This window comes from Ursus maritimus, unplaced genomic scaffold (genome assembly GCF_017311325.1).
Source record: "Ursus maritimus isolate PB19 unplaced genomic scaffold, ASM1731132v1 scaffold_28, whole genome shotgun sequence".
NCBI classification, from domain to species: Eukaryota; Metazoa; Chordata; class Mammalia; order Carnivora; family Ursidae; genus Ursus; species Ursus maritimus.
This window is the reverse complement of record NW_024425341.1, coordinates 3584688-3607134: the sequence shown is the minus strand read 5'-3', so window position 1 is coordinate 3607134 and position 22447 is coordinate 3584688. Positions and strand designations below refer to the sequence as shown.

General features: G+C 37.0%; 1 protein-coding gene across 1 annotated transcript in view; it reads right to left on the bottom strand.

Annotated features, from left to right (window-relative positions):
• ZMAT4 (zinc finger matrin-type 4) overlaps positions 1–22447 on the bottom strand; it is a 223165-nt gene that overhangs the window by 99007 nt on the left and 101711 nt on the right. Inside the window, exon 3 of the mRNA XM_008706305.2 lies at positions 3518–3674. Coding sequence (XP_008704527.2) covers positions 3518–3674 — 157 coding nt within the window. The remainder of the gene's footprint in view (positions 1–3517; positions 3675–22447) is intronic.

Here is a 22447-nt window from a genome sequence, read left to right as displayed (position 1 = left end):
ACACATATTCTCACACACTCCCTTACATAAATACACTCACATATTCTCACACCCACACACACACAAGCACTCACCTTCGTGTATTCTCACCATGTTTTCTCACACTCTCACATCCACACACTCTCACCTATTCTCACACACTCCCACTCACACACACTCACCTATTTTTACATACTCTCACACTCAGACACACACATAAACACACCCATACCATGAATCTCTTTTTTCCCATAATAGCTTTCCAAAGATTTGCCCCTGAGCAATCTCTTTTCCATGCTAAAACACCTCTGCTTCCCTTATTCTCCCCCTAAAGAGAGGATTGTCATGCCCTACACTGTTCCAACCTCTGGTCTGTGCCTCCTCTAAATCCTTCTCATGGTATGGCAACCTCTGGCCAGTCCCAATCTGGGCAAGACCTCCATGCTGAGGTCTTCTGACCCCCAACAACACAGTGGGCCTCGAATTCTCAAGCGTTCATCTTACAGCAGGATCTAGAAGAGCATGAACGAGAACAGAGATTCTGAAGCACACTAACCAACAAGAATGGGAGCTGGTATTTGTCCCTGCAGATCTGTCAAGCATTTCAGAAATTCCAGTAAACATGTTCCCATCTGGAGAAGACAACTCGAACTGCAATAATTCTGCAGGAGATCCAGTTGATGCTTGATCAAAGTACATCTTAAGTAGGCGGAAAGGTAATGATTCACAGATACCAATTGTTCACCCTCGTCAGATGGAATAGCTGGGGGAAGCACTGAGCTGTGCTTCAATTATCCCTACCCAGAAATCACTACAGTTCAAGAGCTTGTTATTCTGGGAGGGGTACCTTACACGGCATATCTGAGCAGGAGACTTGTTTCTCCTTAGCATCTTAATTCAGTTGGTTGGGTTTTATATGTTCTTTTTTTTCCCCCTTTTGTTTTCATCAGAGAAATAATTTCAAGCCAAGCTGATTGATTAGGCAGAGCTGTTCCTAGATGTGCATAGGGCAGCCACAGCTTAGAGGGTGACATCCTTTAAGAATGACCACTGGGCTTAGCCTCATGCAGCAAGAAAGAATGGCAGGTCATCCTGACTCTATTCAGGGTGCTGGAGGGACTGAACTTCGTAGTTCAGGGAGCCCACAGCCTAGGTGTTCTTTTCTGGTGCCTCTTGGTCCTTATCTTTACTTACAGTATGTGAATTTGTGTTTGAGACCAATCTTCAACCTACATCCTTGGTCTGGAAACCAGGTTCCTGATTTGTTCCTTACACTTGACTTCTAGCCCAATCCTCTTGTCTTAAATGATGGTTCCCTGTCACACTCTTAACAGCCTTTACTTTCACCAGTCTGCAGTTAGGGCCCTGCTACCACCAGCCAGACTTTCCTGATGCTGGTACCCAGTTTGATCTCTGCACGATCTCTATCCCTAAACTCTCCATTGCTAGGTTCCACTCTCCTATTAAACCCTCAAATCTTATCCTCTGCTACACCTCCCAATGCCTGCCCTCTGCTTATCCTTGTACCTTATGACTCACCTGGCTCTAGCAGGACACACTGCTTCCTCTGCTTCCTGCTAGCAGCTGGGCTAACACCAACCCAAGCCCAGGGACCAATTTAGCTCCCAGACCCTCTAATTCTGTCTAGTGTCGCATCCTCCAAGACCCTTTCTGCTCCAAGCGGCTTTAGAGAGAACGGATGAGATCCTAAGCTACAGAAGGGAAATGTGCAGCCTGGGCACTGTGAGTTTGATGAGGAAGGGAGATGCTGGCATAAAGCAGTTGAAATCTGCTTCCCCAACTCAAGCTACAAGCTGATAGAGCTACTTACCTCCCACCCCACCCTCATATCCTTCTGGCCTAACTGGCAATGTGATTTTGGTCACACTGAGGACTGGGCCAGCTCTGTGGACACCAAGACAAAGTCATGAAGTCAAGGTTGCAGTTTAAGTGCTCTTGATTTTTCCTTTGGAATATACTGATGGAAACTAACAAACTACCTCTAAGTTATATTTACCAGCTCGGAGGGCATTTGAATTCAGGAAAACAAACTGGTGCTTGGTTATCTGGAGGATGTATTTAAATTCACAAAGAACCATTTGTGCCATGTGGTGATTTTTTTTTTTTACAGAAATAATAACTCTCCCCTTTGCTAATTGACATGATAAACAAAGATAGAGCTTCTCCTCTTCCATCACTACCTCCAAAATTAAATTTAACAGCAATTCTCTGCTTAGGCAGAAAGAACAAATGGGCTAGTTACTCATTTGTGGAAAACAGGTAAAAATTTTCCAGTGACTGTTTCTTTGAGGTGTCTATTTTAAGAAATTTGTTGGGGAGTAGGTTACAAGGTGAATATCCAACCTTTTAAAGAGCAAGAATCAGGAGTTTCAACTGAGTGACTGCTTATAAAATGCTAGCACACAGGGTGTGGAACAAGCTGAGCTCAGCTCCAGATTTCAGGTGTTTTGCAACCCCATCCTATATCTGAATGTCATAGCCACCTTTACAAAAACAATACCCTTTAGTTAAACTAAGTAGAAAAATATAGTGAAAAGATTCCTTGCTATTCTCTAGGTGAAAGAAGATATTTTTCTTAAGGAAAACACTGGTGAGAATAAAAGCCAAGTATTGTTTTAGGCTCTCTCCAATCTCCAAAATACCATTTAAAAAATAATTACGCCCATGATTTATGCACGATTCATTAGACAGAAAGATAAAATGCACTGCTAAATTTTAATTGCATTGGAAGAGTAGACATCATGAAATATACCCCCAACTTCTCGGGATTATAACCCAGCCTAGGAACATCTTCACCTCAATTTAAACCCTGCCCAAATAGTCTAACTCGATTCAATTATAACAGCATTTTAGTTTCATAATTTGATAGACTTATGAAGAATTATTTTAGTTAAGCAATTACAGGGTCAAATGATCTTTTATCAATACTTAAGCTTTTTTGTTGTGAAAATTAACAGGCTTAAATTACAGACAACAACAGGAATTGTCACCTCGGGGGGAAAAATGAAAAACACCTTAGTTGTCTGCAAAAGAAACTGTTTTTAAAGACCACAGTTTTCCTCATCCCCACCCTCACAAAGATAAGGGCAGGATGATAGCCTGCATTATACAGGCACAGGTGAATCAACCCACTAGACACAAAACACCACCCATACAGCTTACACACTGAAGCTATGGAAGAAAAGCATTCATTACATAATAGGTACAGTATCTTACATAATATATAATAAATATGATAGACAACATCTTGCAGGATGCAAACAGCCCTGCAGAAGATGTCAGCTGCTGAATTACTAAGCTGAAAGAGCCAAGGTGAGAGAATGAGCACCTGCAATTGTATTTAATAGTCTTATGGCAGCAAGGTCAGCTGGGCTACCTGCCCATCCCTTTAGGTTTCGAAGGGCATCTACCTGTAGCCTCTATTCAGGCAGCCTCTTCTGAAGAGGGAGCATAATTAATAGGGCAGGTGCAGCTCCTGGACCTCAGTGTCTCCTATGATCACTGTTCACACACATACCTGTGGTCTTTAGTGGGGTTTTCTCTCCTAGCAACAGTTTTAACCTTTTGGCATGGATTTTGCCTTGATAATGTGAGTCAGCCACCACTGCCGAGGTAAAGGACATGTTACAGAGTGTACAGCACTTATTCTTATCCACCATATCGGCATCATTTCCCTACGAGGAAGAAAGAAAAAAAAAAGCATTAGAGGGAACCCCAAGTCCTAAATTTTTTTCCCATTCCATTTTGTTGCAAATGAGATGTAACACAGACTTTCTCATTGAAACGTCTACTTTTTGCTCTGCAACTTTTTATTCTTCATGACAATCATCAAAACATTTTCAGTTATTGACTTCAACCTACATTTATTTAGTGGCTACTAGTGCCAGACACAGGGAACACAGGACACATGTGCAGATATGAGTTACCCAAGGAAAACAGGGTCCATGATAAGGTGAGAGCACATTGTGTCTGGCACCATGAGGGAGAGGGTCTCTAATTGCACCCATTATACTCATTAAAGTAAGTAAATTATCAGAGTTCAGATGGCCTGAATTATTTAGCAGAAATTATCATTTGGCATACAGCTCTGTCTTTCACCAATTTTAGCCTCACCAGGATACATGGCCACATGTTCAAGATTTTCTTTTTTAAGATTTCTTAAAGGACTTGAACATTTTTCATAATTAACTGGAGTATATATCATAAAGTTATGATGGCCATGCCTGCTGAATTTTCTACAACAGTTTGTATAATTTCCTTTTCTTTGGGAAAGGTGATTAGTTAAACACAGCACAAAATACTTAAATCCAGCTTGATTTTTATTCTTTTGTAGGACAATGAAAGTTAAGCATGAATCAGAAAAAAATAAATCCTTTGTTAGATCATGTGACCTGGCTATTGTGCACAAAGACCATCAATTACCTATATTATACAAGGGGAAGATTAATCCATGGGCTCCCCTCCTGCCTAGTGAGAAATTGAGGGTAAGGTGGACTCTCAGATAAGGAGTTAATCTATTCCTTAATGGGACAGCAATAGTGAAGCATCTTTCTATTAAAGAGCAGCCTTGGATGAGGATCTGGCCCTGTAATAGCCCCTTCTCTTCTTCCAAGCAGGCCCAAACAGTACAATTTAAAATGGTATAAGCGGAAGGATAAAGGTGGGGATAGGATAGAAAAAGGGAATTATATATTTTCTGCAGAATAATAAGATGTCCAAACTGCTGGAGAGAGTGTTGCCTTGCAGATTATGTGGCAGTTAGAAAAATAACTCCTTTCTCTTTAAGGCATTCATTTGTAATCTCTCTCTCTCTCATAATTAGTGTTGGTCTTTGGGAGGAGTATTGTTGGTGGAAGGGGCCACCTACTGCCATTTATTCTCTTGACCTTAGATTATTAAATCTTAGTGTGCCTCCCTGACCCCATTATCACAGTTAATGGGTGAGATTTGAGGAAATGTAGTGCTAGGGGTGGAGGATAACTGAGAAGAAATGAAGCCTATATAGAGAAGAAGAGCTCTCCCAAAGGTCCTTTCCTGGACAGAGACAAATATTTAGGGCAGGACACCTGGTTATGTCGTGAGGCTATGTCTACTGAGTCATCCTTACTGATGATATTTAAAACTTTGAGTTGCTTTGAGGTTTCCCTTCACCCTCGGAAATAAATAAATAAATAAATAAATAAATAAATAAATAAATAAAATCACTAATGCTTTCACACCTTTGTGCTGTATACTATGGAAACTAACAAGACTAAGTAGTAGAGGGAAAAATAGGCTTTTCTTTACCTACTTCTCCAATCACACCTAGGAGATGCTACAGAACCCATGGAGGGAGTTTGAGTCCAGAGATATCAGGAAATTACAAGTCAGGGAGTTACTGAAGGGTTTGAACCAGTAAATGAGGAGTAGATATCTCATGAGGGCTGAAAGACCCAAACTGGTACTTTCCATTATACTGATATTAACATTAAAAAAAAGAAGATGAAGAAAAAGAAAAGAAAAAGAAGATTGTTAAGATGAAAGTGGATGCTTAAATTACTCATTTTCACCTTCTTATGCATAATTTGAGTCAAAGCATGTAATTTTTCTTAAAATTAGGAATAAGATCATAAGCCAAAGCTTAACCTACACTCTACACCTATTTACAATCTGTGAATCCTTTCTGCACTTTTAGCAAAAGTGCTGGCCAAACCTGGCCCTTCTCCCTGGAGCTCCAAGATGTAGACATTTCTACAAAAAGGCTGAAAGCCCAACACAGGGGTTGGTATCAGTATATGAAGTACACTCAGAAATCGTTTTAGGGTAAAGAGCTGCCTTTAAACTAGATACTAATCAATTGATTTATGATACTCATTCATTCAACACATTTCTAAGGACCTGCCAAATATGTTAGATGCTGTGTTAGATGAGTATGACTCTGCTCTCTGTTATTAAGGAGTTTGGGAGCAGGAGAATTGGGAAGGACATCAGAAGATAAAAGGAAAATAGTATAATCAAGAAAACATAGTCTCCTATTGGACTTACACTCCCTCAATCATAAAATTTTTTAAAAATGCAAATTAAGGCTATTTGTGTGGATTTTCATCTCTAAGCCTTTCTCATGCCTTCCTTATCACTTCTTGTCTAATCCAGTCTTTCCAGAATCAGTTCAGTTTAATCATCACTTCTTTGAGATGAAGCTTTTTCTGTCTCCCTCTACAAAACTGAGCATCGACCTTAGGTCCTCTATGTGTCCTGCACATCTTTTATAATAGAACACTGAATTATTACATGCATATGTTTTCACATTTGGTCCCCTCACAAGCCTACAAAACTCCTTTAAGGTCAAGGAAATCATCTCATTGGTATTAAAGCCCCAGCCCCTGGCACAATGTCTGTCACACAGGGGGACCTATAGATGTTTACTGACTGAGTAGGGCTGAGTGTTGGTTTGTGGGATCAGTAATTCACATGACATAAAAATCAAAAGAGGAGACATAATGCGAGGAAGTATAGTTGTCAGCCAAAATCTTTCAAAATGACATGACAATGGCCAGGAAAAGAACCAGAGGTATCAACAATTTATAAACTAACTTGAAGGTTCAAGTAGACGAACATTGTCCAAAAATTTATGTTAGTTTCATCATTGTTTTAATATATATACCTAGCTTTCTGCTCTCCTGGGCAATATCATTCACATAATCTTATAGAAGAATCAAAGTATAATAGAAAAAAACTAATAGTTAGGTAAGAAAATATCATGGAATATATGCCATAGTTGTAGAAGAAGGACCAAGAAAGTTTAAGTCTCAGACAATAGAGAAACTGTAGTAGTGTCCTGAGAAGTTAGGCAGTCTTTGAAGCCAGCAGGACATGTTTACTGGATATTTTACTAAAGAAGCCAATGTAACTCGCATGATACAATTATAAATACCACCAACTTGGACTATTCTAATGACCCTGGTGGAAACACAACTACCCAGGAAGAACCTTAATACTAACCAAGGGCCTGCAAAGTGGTAGAATTTAATTGTGTGTTCTTGGCTACCTAAATCTCAGATTAATGGCTTCTTACAGTTACAGATTATATCATCTTTACTGGAGTTTCCCACTGCACCCAGAGCAATGTTGATATATGGCTCAGGGCAGAAATTCCATGAAGTTTGATGAGCTGACCTCCATGAATACATTTAAAGTTTCTAGCGTAAAGAATTGAGAATGGCCTCAAGATATCAAATAAATGAAGGGAAGTCTAAGATTATCCTAAATTATGGGTTTCAAACTGGAGGCAAAAATTCAGACTTTTTCGACATAATGGCCACATTGCTGAATGAAAAAAAAATTGTGGAGTATCTTAAGGCTGCATAGTCATAGCATTTTGCAAAGGTAAGAAGTTTTCAGAAGAATTCAATCAAGGTGGAAAAGGCTGGCTGACTCTGGCCAGAAATCAAGTCCTGAAAGTCCTTTTTATATCTTATAAGTTTTTTTTTTTTTTTTTACTTAACTCAAATAACTGCCTTAATTCTCCTTCAGGTGCGTACAAGAAGCCTGAGAGGGATTTTCACTTCCAGAATGTCAGAGTGAGAAATTCTGTAAAATTGCTCCCAGCAAAACAACCATAACTGCTAAAGATTATTTTTAAAAATTCTTTAAAGTCTCTGGAAATAATACTAAGAGAAGATAGCAAATTAAGAAATATTTATTCAAAAAATATATTCTCCCAGTAAGAATAGCAAGAGTATATGGTACTTTAGAGATGACCCTCTCCCTCCCTACCAACTGTCCAGGTAAGCATGATAGAAGTTCCATTCTGATTGGGTGTGGTCAAGAAAATAGGGCTCTCTCTCCCATTAGCTCCTGGTTAGGCGCTATTAGGAAGGTCAGACCACCAACATTAGTACCCTTTCTGCTCCAAGATGCAGAAGATAAATTGCTGGCAATGTAGCCAAGAGATCAGATATTCTCTTCCCCCATCCACACTCATTCATAGGACAAAAGCTCTATCTTAAGCACAGCAGACCAAAAATATTGGGACCCTGATTGCCTTGCCCAGATTGCTTGTAGGACAGGGATTCCATGCCAGGAGAGACAAACTGAGAAGACAAGACCCTGACACTTCTGCCTAACTAATAAAGCAGGATTGTCATTCCAGGAGAAGCAAGCCACTGTCCCTGTCCCTTACTCTGAAGCAGTGGCTCAGAAATTTTTCCCTAAGAACAGATGGGGAAGAAAAAGTACATAAAAACAGAAAGCTTTTAAATTCTCTCCAAAGAAACTGACTTCATTTGAAATCGAGCATTGAAAGGCTTAAGCCTAAGGTTGCTTTCAGAAACAATGGAAATATTGCTGGTAAGTTATTAAGAGAAAGCTGATAGCTCCATTAAAGCAACAAGCTAAACCATAGCTTACCAGAGAGAACCAGGGAAAGAGATAGCTCAGGAGAGCCTTCTGGAGTCAGAAGAAGACTTCACTCAAAAACTAGTCTTACAAAAAGTACAAAATTTAATTAGATCACACTGTGCAGCATTTATACTCCAGGGCATTGACAAAAACAATAGAGCAATCATCCAGCAATTAACAGAGTCTAAAAGATGTCTATGATTCCAGTAGTGCCAGGCAGTTTAACAGATATCAGAGAAAGAGACAGTCAAAGAAAGTCCTATACAAATCATTGCCATCCCACAGTGACTGTCTCATTCCTAAGGCTGAGCTGCTGAGCAGGGACATTAGTCACTGCACATCTTGGAAAAATAGACACTACTAAAATAGTCTTAGACATTAAAGTAACCAAGACATTGGACAAATAAATAAACAAACAACAACAAAAACAAGTTCTGGAGCATGGAGTAATCTGTATCCAGCATCACTACAATATATTAACTAAAATATTTAGTTCTCAACAACAACAATTATAAAACATGCAAAAAATTCAGGGAAGTATAACCTACACACAGGAAAACAACAACAGAAAGGGCTCAGATGTTAAATTTTTTAATGATTTTTTATTATATTATGTTAGTCACCATACAGTACATCCCCAGTTTCTGATATAAAGTTCGATGACTCATTAGTTGCAAATAACACCCAGTGCACCATGCAATATGTGCCCTCCTTACTACCTATCAGATGTTAAATTTAACTGGCAAAGACTTCAAAGCAACTTCACAGATTTCAAACAATTACAAATGTGTTAAAAAATTAAAGGAAATCATGCTTCAAGAGGTAAGAGAATATATGATGACAATGCGTTATCAAATAAATAAAAATTACATCAAAGATCAGATGGAAATTCTGGAGTTAAAAATCACAATAACTGAAATGAAAAATTCACTAGAGGGGTTTTATAACAGATATGAACTTGCAGAAGAAAGAACTGGTGAACTTGAAGATATATTGGTGGAGATTATGCAATCCGAGAGAAGAAAAAAAAAAGAGAAAATTGAACAGGTCCTCAGAGAAATGTAGGGTACCATTAAGTATACAAATATATGCATAAAATAGTAATACCAGAAGAAGAGAAAGAAAAAAATATTCATAGAAATAATGACTGAAAACCTCCCAAATTTGAAGGAAAACATCCAAGAAATTCAATAAAATTCAAGTAGGGTAAGCACAAAATGTTCTACACCCAAATACATCACAGTAAAAATGCTGAAAGCCAAACAAAGGGAAAATGTGGAAGTAGCAGAGTAAAGAACTTATCACATACAAGGGAACCATAACAAGAACAACAGCTAAGTTCTCATCAGAAATCAGGCCAGATGTTAGGGGGGTAGCATATTCACAGTACTGAAAGAAAAAGAAATCTATCAAATAAAAATCCAATATCCAGCAAAACTATCTTTCAAAAATTAAAGTAAAATAAAGACATTTAGAGATTAAAAAGAAAAAACAACTAAGAGAATTTGTTACTAACAGATCCTCCTTATGAGGAATACTGAAGCAAGTTTTTTAGGCTGAAAGCAAGTGACACCAGAAAATAATAGAAATTCTTATGAAAAGAAAAAAAAACACAAGCAAAGGCAAATATGTAATTATAAAAAATTATAAATGCATATTTCTTCTTTCTTTTCTTAACTAATTAAAAAGTATATGTATGAAATATCTATTTTTTGTAGTTGTTCCAATAACATATGCATATATAATGTATTTGACAGCACTAAAGGTGTAGGTGGAAGCAAAGTTGTGCTGGAGTAAGGAAATGACACCATATTGTAATTTTCAAATCCATAGGAACAAATGATGAGAACCAGAAAGGGTAAATAAGAAGGTTAATACAACAAACACTAAAATATATCCAGCTCACATTTCTTTTCTCAGCTTCTTTGAAAGATATAAAATTAAATAGATTAACTGGGGCACCTGGGTGGCTCAGTCAGTTAAGTGTCTGACTATTGATTTTGGCTCAGGTCATGATCTCAGGATCATGAGATTGAGCCCCACATGGAGTCCTGCATTGGGCTCTCTGCTCACCTGGGAGTCTGCTTGAGATGCTCTCCCTCTCCTTCTGCCCTTCCCCCATACTCTCTCACTCACTTTTTCTCTCTCTCTCTCTAAAATTAATAAATAAATCTTTAAAAGTATATGGATTAACAATTATAAAAATATATTGTTGGGTTTATAATATAAATATACCTAATATGCATAACAATAATAGCACAAAAAGGGGGAAGAGAGGACAGGCATACTTTTCTATATCTGGGTACAATTAAGTTAGGATCAATTTCTGATAAATTGAGATATATATACAGCAAGCCCTAAAGCAACCACTAAAGAAAAAGTCCAAAATAATATAGGGAATAGTCACTAAAGGAATTAAAATTTTGCAGTACAAGATATTTTCTTAATGCAAAAGAAAGTGGTAAAGAAGAAATAGGAGAAAAAAAGACACTATTCCTAAAGTAAAAAGTAAAGACACTAAAATAAAAAGTAAAATGGTACACATAAATCCAACTGCAGCAATAATAACACTGTATTTAAAAATAATATAAAATCTAATCAAAATATAGTGATGGTAAGATTAGATAAAATGGAAAACATAACGAATCTATATGTTGTCTAGAGGAGATAACACTTTAGCTTCAATGATACAGTTGGATAAAAGTAAAAAGAATTAAAAGCTATATCAGGCAAACAGCATCTACAAGAAAGTTGTAGTGGTTATCAAACTGATATCAAACAAAGTACAGCTTTAAAACAAAAATTTTTACTAAAGATAAAGCGGGGCTTTGTGCAATGATTAATGTGCTGAACCATCAGGAACATGATAATTATATATATGCATACATATAATTACATATGTACTTAGAAAATTCAGGAAGCAAAAGTTGGTAGAATTAAAGGGAGAGCTGGACAATTCTATATGTATCTGTTAGGTCAAGTTGTTTTAAGTCTTCTTATTCCTCCTATTTCCTTATTAATCTTCTGCCTAGTCATTCTATCAATTACTGAATGTGTGGTATTGAAGTCTCCTTACTGGTATTGAAAATAACCCCAATTTAAAAGTTTGCAAAGGATCTAAATAGACTTTTCTACAAGGAAGATATACGAATAGCCAATAACAACATAAAAATATGCTTGACATCATTAACAATCAGGAAACGCAAATGAAACCACAATGAGACACCACTTCACAACCACCAGGATGGTGAGAATGAAAAAGATGGGTAATAAAAAGCATTAGCAAGGATGTGGAGAAACAGGAGTCCTCACACACTCTGGCAAGAATGTAAAATGCTGCAGCCACACTGGAAAGCCACCCAGTAGTTCCTCAAAGTTTAGACACAGAGTCACCATATGACCCTACAATTCCATTTCTAGGTCCAGTCAATCTTTGTTACTCATACATATGCATTTGCAAATTTACCTTCTTGCAAATATCTATGTGTAACCCCCAAATCAACACTTGTGGCATTTCTGCCATCATTCATGGATATTCACGGAAGGGCAAAAAGTTTGAATCACCTGATGTGCATGATCCCAGATGAGATTGAACAAGATAATGCTCTATCTTCTTGTTTCACCTCTTACACTATAAACAAGTGTTCTTTTCATGGTCTATTTAGTGCCACGTATTTTGCATTTCTGTGCTTTTTGTTGGTGATTTCACTGCCTAAAATGACCCCCAAGGCTAATGCTGAAGGGCTGCCTAGTGTTCTGAAGTACAAGATCATGGTGTACTTTACAGAGGAAATACACATGTTAAATAAGCTTCATTCAAGCATGAGTAATAGTGATGTTGGCTGTGAGTTCCATGTTAATTAATAATACTGTACATCCAGAATATGGAAGATGAAATTTGCTGATATGTATGTGAAACCACTCTAGAAAGAGCTAAAGCATTATCTATGGTGCACGATGAAGCTATGGAAAAGATGGAAAAGTGGCTAAATTTGTGGATGCGTGAGATAATAACTGATAGTAAAAGCATAATTAAAAGCATTGTTATAAAGCTAAAAGCCAGTGGGATTTACCATATTACCCAGAGTCAAGAAAATGTTAGAATCTTCTCAGCTAGGGTTTATTATAAAGAAGTACAACATATAATCAATCATTTGTAAGAAATATATTAAATAAGGCATCATTAAATAGAAACATAAATACATAAAACAAGTTTATGTATTGATCACTTGATGAAGGTCTTGTTACCAGCAACTTGCAGGCACATAAACCTGTATTCCCCCTAGGAACAACGGCTCAGTATTTGCTAATTCAGAGTTGATGACTTCATATACCATAACTACCATAAAATGTGAGAAATGAATATATATTTCTTTTTTTTATTTAATAATATTTTTATTATGTTATGTCAGTCACCATAGAGTACATCCCTATTTTTTGATATAAAGCTCCATGATTCATTACTTGCGTATAACACCCAGTGCAACATGCAATGCATGCCCTCCTTAATACCCATCACCAGCCTATCCCATTCCCCCACTCCCTCCCCTCTGAAGCCCTCAGTTTGTTTCCCAGAGTCCATAGTCTCTCATGGTTCATTCCTCCTTCCATTCACCCCCTCTTTCTTCTTCCCTTTCTTCTCCTACGGCTCTTCCTACTTCTTATGTTCCATAAATGAGTGAAACCATATGATAATTGTCTTTCTCTGCTTGACTTATTTCACTTAGCATTATCTCCTCCAGTCCCGTCCATGTTGCAGCAAATGTTGAGAAATCGTTTTGATGGCTGAGTAATATTCCATCATATATGTGGACTACATCTTCTTAATCCAGTCATCTGTTGAAGGGCGTCTCTGTTCCTTCCACAATATAGCTATTGAGGACAATGGTGCTATGAACATTGGGGTGTATATGGCCCTTATTTTCACTATGTCTGTATTTTTGGGGTAAATACCCAGCAGTGTAATTGCTGGATCATAGGGTAGCTCAATTTTTAACTTTTTAAGGGACCTCCACACTGTTTTCCAAAGTGGCTATACCAACTTGCATTCCCACCAACAATGTACGAGGGATCCCCTTGCTCCACATCCTCTCCAACATTTGTCATTTCCTGCCTTGTCAATTTTTGGCATTCTTACTGGCGTAAGGTGGTATCTCAATGTGGTTTTGATTTGAATTTCCCTGATGGCTACTGATTTTGAACATTTTTTCATGTGTCTGTTAGCCATTTGTATGTCTTCATTGGAAAAGTGCCTGTTCATATCTTCTGCCTATTTTTTTTATTTGTTTATTTGTTTCTTGTGTATTGAGTTTGAGAAGTTCTTTGTGGATCTTTGATACCAGTCTTTTATCTATAGTGTCATTTGCAAATATCTTCTCCCATTCCGTGGGCTGCCTCTTAGTTTTTTTGACCGTTTCCTTGGCTGTGCAGAAGCTTTTTATCTTGATGAAGTCCCACAAGTTCATTTTTTTTTCTTTTGTTTCTCTTGCCTTTGGAGATGTGTCATGAAAAAAGTTGCTGTGGCTGATGTCAAAGAGGTTGCTGCCTATGTTCTCCTCTAGGATTTTGATGGATTCCTGTCTCACATAGAGGTCTTTCATCCGTTTGGAGTTTATCGTTGTGTATGGTGTGAGAGTGGTCAAGTTTCATTCTTTTGCATGTAGCTGTCCAATGTTCCCAGCACCATTTATTGAAGAGACTGTCTTTTTTCCACCGGATGTTTTTGCCTGCTTTGTCAAAGATTAGTTACCCAAAGACCTGAGGGTCCATTTCTGGGTTCTCCATTCTATTCTATTGGTCTACGTGTCTGTTTTTGTGCCAGTACCATGCTGTCTTTTTGATCACAGCTTTGTAGTATAGTTTGAAATCTGGCAACGTGATGCCCCCAGCTTCGTTTTTCCTTTGCAACAATTCCTTGGCGATTCAGGGCCTTTTCTGATTCCACACAGATTTAAGGGCTGTTTGTTCCAGTTCTTTGAAAAATGTCATTGGTATTTTGATTGGGATGGCATTGAAAGTCTAGATTTCTCTGGGTAGCATAGACATTTTAACTATGTTAATTCTTCTGATCCATGAGCATGGAATATTTTTTCATCTTTTTGTGTCTTCTTCAATGTCTTTCAAGAGTGATTTGTAGTTTGTAGAATATAGATCCTTTACGTCTCTGGTTAAGTTAATTCCGAGATAACAAGAAATGAATATATATTTCATTCAAGAGAAATAAAAATATATGTCCACATAAAATTTGTACATAAATATTCATAGAAGTATACTTTATAATAGCCCAGAAATGGAAACAGGTCATATGGCCATCGACTGAAGAACAGCAAATAAACTGTTCTATATCCATACAACGGCATATTATCAGCAATAACAACAACAAAAAAGGTACCAACACATGCCAAAACATACACAAACCTAAAAACAGTAAAGTAAGTGAAAAATGTCAATCACAAAAGACCATACATACATTGTATGATTCCCTTTATATGAAATTTTCAGAATAGAAAAATCTATAATTCAGAAAGTAGATTAAAGATTGTCAAGGAGTAGGAGAGCAGGGATGGAGAGGTTAGGGAACAAGGGAAGCAAACACGAAGGGGTTTTCCTTCTAGTGATGATGATGCTCTAGTTATTGTGGTGATAGCTAACACAGCTCTGTGAATATACTAAAAACCCTTGAATGGTATACTTTAAATAGGTGAACTGTAGGATATATGAGTTATATCTCAATAAAGCTGCTATAGAAAAGAAAAAGCCTAACAGATGCATTTATATAATTTCAAAAGCCCAAAGAAATGACCCCTGAAGCCTAACTTTTCTTTTCTTTTCTGGGTATCTTCTGCTTGGAGGCAGATCCATTGAGAAAGGAAAAAATAATGAGAATCATTTTGTTCGTGTGGGCTGCCTTGTAATATTCGGAATTCCTCTGAGCACTAGCTGGCCATCCGTGGAATTCTGGGCATTGATGTTTATTTTGGCTAAAGGCATTTTACAGCTATAATGGAACTCTACCTGTAGCTGTTACAGAGCTACACCTTAAGGCAAGAGCCATCCGACAGCCCCTGCTAGAGGCAGAAGCAACTGTACTTCTCGGTGCATACCTTGTAGTAAGATGACTTGTACAATAAATGCAAATTTTTCCAGTGTTGTGCATGTTTTTGTTTATAGTCTGGTATTTAATTTTGAAAAGAGGCAGGAACAGGAAAGGATGTCTCTTTCCCTTCTCTCCCACTTTATTGGGACCTAAAGACCCAGAAATCATGCTTCCTGCCTGACTGCAGGGTCCTGAGCAAACTTCTCTGCCTCTGTCTCTCCCATGCGTCCTGTTCCACTCCATTTAGGTCATGCTGTTCTCTCTTCTCCCAGTCTATTCAAATCACATCTAGACATCAAGGGCTGTTTTATCCAGGGGCCCTTTCAGGCCTTCTGTGAACTTCATACATATCTTCACTGCTGACCTCACCCCCTCAACAACTGTGCTGTACATTTTTATTAGGTCTTGGTCTATAAATGTCTTGCTAGTGGGTTTTTTTTTTTTTAATGATCGTCTCTCCAAAAACATCTTGAAGACAAGATTAATTTGGGAATTATCCTTCCCTTCATCTCCATTGTCTGCCACGGGTCTGGATACACAGAGGAAACTCGATAAGCATGACATAAATAGTTGCCGAAGGAATGACTGGGAGTGGCCATCCATTAACCACTTCTAACTCAGTCATGCAAATCTGTTCTCCACATAAAATAACTCTTTGTTCTTTTACCAACTGTATTGTTTCATCTCAGGAAAAGACAAAGGTCATTTGGCATAAAGTTCCTACCCAATACCGATATGTATATAGTGGCAGTGACATGTTACAGTGTGAATTTGCCCATGTAAGGGTGTGTTCTACTGGCTAGAGAGGAGGGTAGTGTCCAGATGCCCATGGAGAAGGTGCATTGCCTACATCTGCAGAGTCTACATTAATGCTGGCATGGGTGTTGTTTTCCACCATTAACTAGAGAGATACATACCCTGTCACTTGGATAGAAACCATCCTCTCAGTGGATGAAAATCCACTATTTTCATAGTACTGGGGAGAAATGGTCATTTTTGACAATAAAAGAAAGCGACAAGGAAGATTTCTACTCAGGGGGGATGTAGAAGTCACTGTGTGCCTTTGGTATTTGGAAGGCATTGGTTTGTTTTTCAGTCACTGAAGAAATATTTAAACAGATGGTAACCGTACTTATAAGACCCCAAAAGGGAGAAATTAGCCAGGGCTCCTGAGAGAGGATAAATACATAAGTTAGATAAGCCCCACTAACAAAGAGAAGTAGCTAACAAAAATCTTACAAATAAACAGATGTGCCAGAGAGAACAAAGATGGTAGGAGAGGCAGTTGGGAAGACAGGAAGACAAATGTCTGAAAACACTGGACATATCAAAAAGTACCAAATGAGAAACTTTATTTCTTGTTTGAGACATCACTTTAAGATTGGATAGAGATAAAGCAGCCTTAAAATTGGAATGGAATCCATGCCAGAGAGATCTCCTTCATAGCAGCCCTATTCACCATTGTTGGGCACAGCCTCAGATGCCACACGTAAGCACAGCTGCGATTTTCCGAGAGTCATATGTGCTAAGCATTGTATTAGGTGCCTTATAAACTCTGTCACACTTAACTTTCCCAATGGTCCCCAGGTAAGTGTAGGATTTATTCCTCTTCCCTTTTTCTTCCTCCTCTAAATCCAATGTATCCACAAATCCAGTAACCTTGTCCTCTAAACTGTACCCCCAAACTGTCTACCTCTATCTCTAACCCACTTTTAGGTTCTTTCCCCCATCATTCCTGTTTCAGCCTGAGTGCCTCTCTACTGATGCCCTTCTTTTACATTCTTCACAGCACCTATTTTGCATTCTAAAATTATATGATGTTGATATTTGAAATCACTTATTTATTATCTGTCTCCTACCACTAAATTATTCAGTACTGTATGCCCAGTATCTAGAACAGCACTGTCATATAGTATATAGCTCAAGTCACAAATATGGTCACATTTAAATTTTCTAAAAGCCATTTTAAAAAAATAAAAAGAACTTGTGAAATTAATTTTTTAAAAATATATTTTTTAATTTAGTCCAATATATCCAAATTCTATCCCTTTCAACATGTATTCAACATAAAAATTATTAATAGGGTATTTCATATTCTTTTTCTCATATCAAGATTTTAAAATCTGGTATATATTTTACACTTACAGCACATGTTAGTTCAAATTATCCACGTTTTAAGTGTACTTTGGATCCACTTGCGGTAGCTCCTAGACTGGACAGTGTAGCTCTAGAACGCAATGAGTAATTCTTAAATATTCACTGAATTAAAAAATGAATGAATACATGAAGAAAGGAGTTAGTGAATAAATAAATGAATAAATTCCCATTTTTACAGACCATGAAAATGAAATTTGCCAGTGTGTGATACTTCGAGAACGTGAGAGAGCTGATCTTTGAATCCCCATCTAGCTAAATTCAAAGTGGTACTATTTCCATCATACTGCATTGGCAGCTTGGGTCAGTCTTCTCATCAAAAACGTTCAAGAGCACTTTTCTAAGGAAAAATAAATTCCTTACCATGACATTTAAAGTCTGCTACCATCTAACTCTCAACATACTTTTCTAGTCTTTCCCCCCAGCGCTGCTTTTCAAACATAATATGCTCTAAGAAAATGGATTTCTACAAGGTCAGGAACACAAAGGACCCTGCCAAGAGGGTGGCTCAGAATCCCAGCTCTAAACTTCTCTTCTTCCCAACTCCTAGCTGCTTTTTCCTGTTCAACACTGCAAGTGAGTGAAGATTTGATCCGTCAGATCTCATTTTTGTATCAAGTTAAAGAGCAGTAGTCTCCCTCACTAGACTAGGCTCCTTTCTTATCTCTCATTACACCTCTCCCTCAGTACAGTGTGTGGCACCTTGTAGCTAAAAAAGTTGTTGAATGAGTATATGATGGAAAAAATAAACCAATGAATGAACTCTAGCTATCTTCCAACTATATCAAGTACATCCCTATATGTCTTTATTCACATGACTCATCCCACTCAGAATTCCTTCAGTTTCTCTATATGAAAGGGTCACTCAAACACCATCTCCTTCATCAAGGCCTTCCCAGTAGTTTCCACCACAGAAAGGGAAACTTCATTCTTCCCTCACACCTGCAGAACCTCATTTAACCCTCTCTCTACACACTAACATCATTTAGCATACACCTTATTATCTCTTATGGAATACTTCCTTGGGCTAAAAATGTATCATCCCCAGCCTCCAGCACAGTGTTTTGTGTGATGTGATATGAAAAACATGAAATATTAAATTAAAGAGGAGCAGAGTTGGTATCAAAAGATGCCAGTTTAAGCCCTGACTTTAAATGTACTGCATGTCACTTATAATTTTTGAGTCTGAAATTCCTCCCAGTTACATGGGGGGAAAAAACTCTACCCTATTTGTGAGATAAAAGTCAGGATAAAAGAATGCAATATATGAAAACATGGTTTGTCATTTAGAAAGAACTATTCTAATTATTTATATGTTGAAATGGACTAAAGATTGGGTACATATTACCTTTTTTGTATCTTCTTCATGGAGCTTACTTATATCTGATATTTTCTCACTTTTTTACTTGTGTATATGTTTAATACCTATCTTCTTTTATTATAATGTATGCTTCTTGAGGGCAGGAACTTTGTTTTGGTCAGAGGTATCATCTCAGTGTCTATAAGAGGACCTGGCATTTAATAAATATCTGATGATTGATGAAAAATATATATAAATAAATAAAATGAGGATTCTGAGGTGTTGGCAGCAGCTGGGTTTTTTTTTTTTCTTCCATTCCTTTAAATCCCCAAATAAAAACAAAACTGGATAGCCAAAGGAAAAAACCCACAGACAATATTCATAACAAAATTAAGTGACAAGATATTTCTATGAACCTCAAAATACAAGCGAATAAAAATAAACCAATAAAAGCCATAAAGATACTGTACAATATCAGCATCTGTGCAGGGACTGAGAGTGAAGCAGTGGGGCATCTGAAGGACCTCAGAGTAGCAGAACCTCTAATAGCCAGTGGGTGCTCATGAGAAAGTGACCTTCCATTGCTTCTATTTCAAAGCAAATTAGGAAACTTCAGGAAAATGATACAAGAGATGAAAGAGCAACATAAGAAAGAAAATTCACAAGTTAGGTATAAGAACTGCAAAAATAACTGGAAATAAAAGAATAAATCACTTTGGAAATAAAAACGAAACAAGAAGAAACAGAATATGAATGCACACATTGAATAATTCTCTAAGAGAAATAGAAGTTAAAATGAAGGAAACTATTTAAAATTCTTAAAGAAGAGATAAAAAGAGATTCAATAGCAAGTCACAAATTGAAGAAAGACAAAAATCATCCAATATATGAATAATAACAAACTTTGAAAAAGATAGCCAAATGAAGGGGGGAAAGCAAGTACACTGGTCTTTCCAAAAATTAAAATTTAAAAAGTATATATCAAAAGAACATACTCTGAATGTGGATTCAGAACAACTATTGAACTTTGGAGTAATGTTTTTAAAATTCAGTTGGGCCTCAGAGAAAATAACTTATTTATAAATAAAATTCAATTGCCATCAGACTTTTCAGCTGCAATGTTTTATTCCAAAAACAAATGGAATAATACAGTTTACATTCTCAAGAAAAGAAATGTGAGCCCAATTTTTTATATCCAGCAAAACTGACATTTAAATTTAAAAGGTCCAAAGTGAGAACAAACAAGAACTCAGGTAACTTTGTTTTCATGAGCCTTTCTTGTATCTATTGGAATATAAGATTCAAATAACCAAAATGACTAGAGAGACATCAATGTAAGAATTAATGACAGCATGATATATATAATGACTTATAGAATCAAGATAAATGGAGCTTTGTATATATAAATGGAAGTCTATGTAATGACTATATGTTCAGATAATGTGAATATAGTTTAGAATTTAAAAATGGAGAGAATATATGCTGTAAAAAAGATTTATCAGTTAATATATTAGTGGCATAGTAATAATATGGTTATTTTGCAGGATGTTATGTGTGTAATACTGGATAGAGTAAAGGGGTACTTTGGGGATGGTCTAATTTTGTCATTTCCTGAGTCTTTGAGAATCAAGATGCTCACTGTAGGAAAAGAGTAAACAGAAGATTATGGGACAGTAAGTATAAAATACTGTAATCATGATTGAATTGGAAGAATCAGTATTTTCTCATGAGGTATTATATAAAAATACATCTATTTCTTAGTTCTGTCCACTAAAGAAACCTAAAAACAATTACAAACTCAATACAACATCCCTAGCACTCAGAAACCATAGCAATCTTTAAATACTGTTCACACTAAAAGAGACTGTCTTTAGGGGGAAAAATAGGTGATTCCAAGAAGTCTGTAAGATGAGCTTGGGGAATCCTGCCACACTAGCTAACAAGGATGCTATCAAAGATCACTACTACAGTCATGACACAAGGACTGGGGGCAAACTTGAAGAGGCTTCTCCTGGCAAAACAGGAGACAATTTAAATTTGAAATGAGGTAGTAACTGCAATTGATCAAAACCCATCAAATATGTTAAATGTCTGCATTCATGAAAGTATTTCTTTAAAGCCTGTTTGGTCACCTTTGTAGAAGGATAGGGAGTCAATTCCTTAATAGGAAAACTGGTAAATAAAAGGACAGAATGAAGCAATTTTTTCTGCCTTTTCTAAAGGACCATAGCACAGAGAATGAAACAGAAAATGAGGAAAACTGCTTGTTCAAAATTATTCTAGTGAATCAATGAAAAAGAAATGATGTAAGAAAACAATTTTGCAACCTTCAATGAATTAATGGATCTAGGCATTGCATATCAGCAGCTGCTATCATCACAAAAAAAGAGAATCAGATACTATGCACCTTTTGATGAAAGAACTCAACACCATTTCACTCTTGCCAAATGCATCCATCCCAAACCCTATATCATGTTTCTGGAGCCACTTGCCAATTTGCAAGGAACAGAAAGGAAAAAGTGTTAAACGAAACCACACATACATAATCAGCAAAATCTACACTTTAGAAAACTCCATGAGTCAAATGCCCCTGAGTTCTTTTACTGATAAATTTTTAAGGAAAAAAGGAAATGGAGAAAAAAACTATAGACTCAGATGAAAAACTACATCAAGCTTTTAAAAAGTGGGCAAGACTGAATTTTGGTAATTAGGGAGACACACTTTGTAATCTACCTATACAAAAGCCCTAGAAAATGGTTATGGAAAAGTCAGGATAGCAGTTACTTTGGGTGAAACAAAGAGATTCAAGATAGGGATGAGACAAACAGAGGAACCACTGGGATGATGGGCTACCATCTATTTCTTGATTTGGGTAGTGGTTACAAGGGTGTTTGCCTTAGAATTTAGTAAATAATACATCCTTCTTTTGTAGAATTTTATATCTCTGCTTTATTTTTAACAAAAAAAGTACTAATTCCAGTTCAAAATGCACCTAGCTGGCAGCCCTAAGTGTTTCACTAAGTATGACTCTAAAATATTAATGAGGACTGAAAAAGATGGAACACACACTAAAAATTAATTTGATAGACCACCTGATGCCAGAATTTAAAGTGAATTTCTGCCTGCTGTAAGGCATAAGGAGTTCAATTGAGATAAGCTATAAAACTAGAATAATAATAAGATTTCCTTCATAAGATACTAGTGAGGATTAAATGAATTTGTATGTATAAAGTACTCAGAATGGGGCCTGACCTAGAGCAAGAGCTATATTTAGGAATAAGCTATTGTTTTTATTATAAACCTCTCCAGAGTTGCAGCTCATAAAAGAGAAATCCCTAAGAAAAGATATTGCCTGCACCCCCTTGTCCTTTGCCCAAACTCAGATTTGTACCAACAAAAAAATCAAACGGCTATCCTTGATCATATGGCTTCCTGAACTGATAAAACATTTACTGTTTGTCCTCTTTCTGCATGCATTCTGTGGCATTCACTCCCAGTTACCAGCTGGGTAGGGAAAG